This window comes from Penaeus chinensis, chromosome 14 (genome assembly GCF_019202785.1).
Source record: "Penaeus chinensis breed Huanghai No. 1 chromosome 14, ASM1920278v2, whole genome shotgun sequence".
Lineage (NCBI taxonomy): Eukaryota > Metazoa > Arthropoda > Malacostraca > Decapoda > Penaeidae > Penaeus > Penaeus chinensis.
In genome coordinates, this window is record NC_061832.1 from 18991403 (window position 1) to 18996402 (window position 5000).

Consider the following 5000-nt stretch of genomic DNA (forward strand, 5'->3'; position numbering starts at 1 on the left):
ATTTCAATCTATAAGAAGTCATTACCAAGGCCATCTTGAGAGGCAAACGTAACAGATATTTTTCTTGAGCTCGTCATTATTATTACTATTATTATTATTATTGATTAATTATGATATTGATAATAATAATGATAATTATTATTAATGATATCTTCATCATCACAGTTTCTGTAGGTTTTATTATTATTATCACTATTATTATAATAATGATAATACTAATAATAATAATAATAATAATTATTATTATTATAATTATTATCATTATTGTTATCACAGTTTTTGTAGGTTTTATCATTATTATTATCACAGTTTTTTGTAGGTTTTATCATTAATATTATTATTGTTGATATTATTAATATTATTATCCTTATTATTGTCGTTATGTTGTTTTTATTGTTATTTCCGTCACCATCATATTTGTAATTTCTTCCCCCCAGGTGACGGGTGCGTGGACAAGCCGCTGTCTACACTATGGAGGAACTATTGCCAAAGCAGTCGCCAAGATATCGCTATGAAGGTGAGGGAGCCATGTCTTCTTGCCAGAGATACGGCGCATGTGTTTCTTGTTTCAACGTTTGATCATGTAGATGTGGATGTATGTACGAAAAGGCATAGGCGTACACACGCTTTCACACGCTCACAGACAAGCATATGCACACTCACTCACTCTCTCTCTCTTTCTTTATCTCTCTTTCTCTTTCTCTTTTTCTCTTTCTCTTTCTCTTTCTTTTACTCTTTCTCTTTCTCTTTCTCTTTATCTTTCTCTTTCTCTTTCTCTTTCTCTTTCTCTTTCTTTCTCTCTCTCTCTCTCTCTCTCTCTCTCTCTCTCTCTCTCTCTCTCTCTCTCTCTCTCTCTCTCTCTCTCTCTCTCTCTCTCTCTCTCTCTCTCTGTATATATCTCTCTCTCGCTGTCTCTCTCTCTCTCTCTCTCTGTCTCTCTCTCTCTCTCTGTCTCTCTCTCTCTCTCTCTCTCTCTCTCTCTCTCTCTCTCTCTCTCTCTCTCTCTCTCTCTCTCTCTCTCTCTCTCTCTCTCTCTCTCTCTCTCTCTGTCTCTCTCGGTCTCTGTCTCTCTCGGTCTCTGTCTCTCTCGGTCTCTGTCTCTCTCGGTCTCTGTCTCTCTCGGTCTCTGTCTCTCTCTGTCTGTCTCTCTCTCTCTCTCTCTCTCTCTCTCTCTCTCTCTCTCTCTCTCTCTCTCTCTCTCTCTCTCTCTCTCTCTGTATATCTCTCTCTCTCTGTCTCTCTCTCTCTCTCTGTCTCTCTCTCTCTCTCTCTCTCTCTCTCTCTCTCTCTCTCTCTCTCTCTCTCTCTCTCTGTCTCTCTGTCTCTCTGTCTCTCTCTCTCTCTGTCTCTCTGTCTCTCTCTCTCGGTCTCTCTCTCGGTCTCTGTCTCTCTCTCTCTCTCTCTCTCTCTCTCTCTCTCTCTCTCTCTCTCTCTCTCTCTCTCCCTCTCCCTCTCCCTCTCCCTCTCTCCCTCTCTCCCTCCCTCCCTCCCTCCCTCCCTCCCTCCCTCCCTCCCTCCCTCCCTCTCTCTCTCTCTCTCTCTCTCTCTCTCTCTCTCTCTCTCTCTCTCTCTCTCTCTCTCTCTCTCTCTCTCTGATAATTATAATAACAACAGTAATGGCAGTGTTTGTAATACAAATAGTGATAATGATGATTATAATGATAGTAATATTATAGTAGTGATAATAATAGTAATCGTAAACAATGATAATATTGATGATAATAATAATGAGGATACTACTGCTGCTGAAGTTGCTGCTGCTACTACTACTGCTACTATTACTACTACTACCACTACTACTACTACTACTACTACTTCTACTACTACTACTTTTATTTTACTACTACTACTATTCTAATACAGCTGCTGCAACTACTACTTCTGATAATAATAATGATGTTGAAAATAATAAATGCAATACTAATAATAACAATAACAATAATAATGATAGTAATGATAATTATATAAATATTAATAAGGATAATAATAATAATGTTAATAATGTAGTAGTAATAGTAATTTTTATTATTATTATCATCATAATAGTAATGATAGTGATAGTAATGCAATAGAAATAACAGTGATTATTTGATAATAGTATTGATAATGATAATAATACTGATGATGATATTGATAATAATACTGATCATATTAATAATACCGATAGTAATCATGATAATGATCATAATAATAATAGTAATAACAATAATAATGATAATAATGATAATAATAACAACGATACTACTACTACTACTACTACTACTACTACTAATAATAATAATGACAACAACAATGATGCTAATAATACTGGCAGCCCCATTAATCAACGCTCGGCCTCGCAGGTGACGATCTGCGGCGCGGGGCTGCGAGCCGTGACCCGCGAGCACGGCCTCACCGAGTACTGGGCGCACCGCGTGACGTACTGCGCGGCGCACCCCGCGTACCCTCGGGTTTTCTGCTGGGTGTACCGTCACGAGGGCAGGCGGCTGAAGCAGGAGTTGCGCTGCCATGCGGTGCTCTGCCCGAAGACCGAGAAAGCTGAGGTAATGATGAAGTACCGGTTTTTATGTTTATATGTAAGGGTACGTTAAGAGAGAAGGGATTTGTTACGTTTTTGGGTATTTAGTTTGTCTTGTTTAGGTAATTTGTGTCGTATTATTTTGGTGTATAACCCTGTGTGTGCACGGGCATATATTCAGATATGCATGTTTGATAAGAATGTCTAAAGTTATATGTAATAAATCGTAACGCTAGGGCCATTTTCGTAAACCTTAGATTAGAGGCAGGCTGTCATGATCTAATATATCCAGTATTGAACAAGGTCAGCAAGGTCTTAAACGCATTCTCTCAGTTGCATAAAGACATATTAATAGTCGAATCTTAATCCATGTCTTCTACAATGTAACGACGGCCCTTGTTCCCCCAGGCCATGGCCGCCCAGCTGAGAGTGCGGCTGGCGTCGGCGCTGCAGGAGTTCCGTCGGGAGAAGGTGGTGCGCCAGAACGCCCGCCTGTCCCTCATGCACGCCATCTACGACTCGGCCGCCATCCCGCGGCGCCGCCTGCTGCTCTCCACGGGCGCCGCCAACTACCGGCCTCCGCTGGAGCGGTCCAAGAGCGCGCCCAAACTCGGCGCCATCGAGGAGAGCATCGAGGAAGAGGAGGAGGCGGAGGCGCTCGACAGCGACGTGGACGACATCGACGAGCTGGACGAGGCCGCGTCGGTGCACCTGCAGCCGGAAGACGTGGGGCTGTCGAGCGCCGTGTCGGAAACCACGTCGGACATCGTGGTGGATTACGACTCGAGCAGCGAGGTGGCGAGCGCCGGCCAGGAGAGGCTCACGCTGGAGGAGGACTTCGACGAGGGCACCGCCAACTTCTCGCACTTCTGCCACTCGGACACGCCCCTCTACTGCCCCGTGCCCCCGCTCTCACCGATCGGCGATGCGAGCGACGTCCACGAGCCAGGGGGCGGGGGAGGTGGTAGGGACGCAGGGACGATGATGGGGGGCCCAGGGGACGTCTCGACGACCAGCGGGAAGGACCTCGGCCTCCTGGCGTCGCTCACGGGGGAGCTGAGTCTCGCTCCTCCCGCCGAAGAGTCGCTGACGTCGGACCAGCCCGAGTCCCTGGGTTCGCACTGCGACTCGTGCAACTCCTCGTGCGGCGCCTGCAGCGACCCGTGCGACGTGGCGGCGGAGCAGGAGCACCTTCTGGGCGAGGGCAACCACATCATCTCGGACGGCCACATCCTGAGGGAGGGCGAGAGCCCGGGGAAGATGGCCCGCATGGAAGGGGACAATATCAGTGAGGAGAGTGGCTACTCCGAGGACAAAGATTCTTTGCAAAATTTAGACGCGACCAAACTTTAGTGTACATGATCTGATGTAATTATATTCATAATTATCCATATCACGATCTGACGCAAGTGACACGGTTAGCACCGGTTCGACTCGGGCCTGACGCGGTAAATTGTGTTTCTCTCGCCCATCATGTGTTGTGATGCATGTTATATCTCTCTCCCCCTCACCCCTCGCCTACATAAGGTTGACATTGTTACTAAGTGTAACTACAGCGTCCCAGCTGTTCCAAAGGATCTGTCTACCTGTACAGCCTTTTTTCCTGAGATATGAAATGAATTTTCTCCTTTTAGCCCCCTGTGAAACTTCCCTGAATAATATTGTGAAAACGAAAGTGAAACAAAAATATATATATACGAATCACCCCTGGAGCAATAATAGTATTGATGATTGTGTTAAAAAAGAGAGAGATATGTATAGAAACACTGGCTTCTCTTCTGTTCTCCTGTTTCATTTCGACTGTTATAGTTCTTAGAATAACTCGGCAGATACTGTAGTTGATCGGAGGGCAATCACCAAGTGCCATGTGTAGTTTCGTCTTCATTTTTCAACCTAGTTCATTCTAGTGAGGAAAAGAACATGTTTATTTTGGTTTCCCATTCAGATAGGAACTGTAAACCGTTTGTTATTTGTTTGTGAAGTCTGTTAGCGAAAGTGAATTCTTGTAACATTTGAAGAAAGGTTTTAATATCGTTGTATAATATGGGAGTGAAAGTTTCTTTTCAGAACAACTGGAATTTTTAAGATTAGATAATCTTTGTACAGAAAATACTATACTTGCTATAGTCATTATTTTATTTTATACATTTTGATACAACTATCTGTATTCAAGGTGCACATATTTATATATAAAATGTTGAAGAAGATAGAAACAACATGTATGAAAACGAAAAATTTTATATACATAAACTTTGTGAAATTTGAAACTGGATACTGTCATTGTTAAGATATGATTGTTTGGACTTTATACAAAAATGGAGGTACGATACTCACTAAATCACACACAAGACCTTTAGATAAACTGCAGTATGTTTTTAAAGAAGGTTATACAAATATATTAAAAAGTGTATATAATTATGAGGATTTCGGTTGATACTTTGCATATTTTGTATCAAAGACTTGTATAATAGATCATATTGGA

At 42.8% G+C, this 5000-nt stretch overlaps 1 protein-coding gene across 1 annotated transcript in view; it reads left to right on the forward strand.

The window, feature by feature from the left end:
• The window catches only part of LOC125032403 (protein FAM43A-like), a 12042-nt gene that overhangs the window by 4873 nt on the left and 2169 nt on the right, over positions 1 to 5000 (forward strand). Inside the window, exons 2-4 of the mRNA XM_047623504.1 lie at positions 438 to 517; positions 2343 to 2543; positions 2927 to 5000. The exon at positions 2927 to 5000 is cut by the window's right edge and continues 2169 nt beyond it. Of these exons, the coding sequence (XP_047479460.1) occupies positions 438 to 517; positions 2343 to 2543; positions 2927 to 3871 (1226 nt within the window). The 3' untranslated portion in view covers positions 3872 to 5000. The remainder of the gene's footprint in view (positions 1 to 437; positions 518 to 2342; positions 2544 to 2926) is intronic.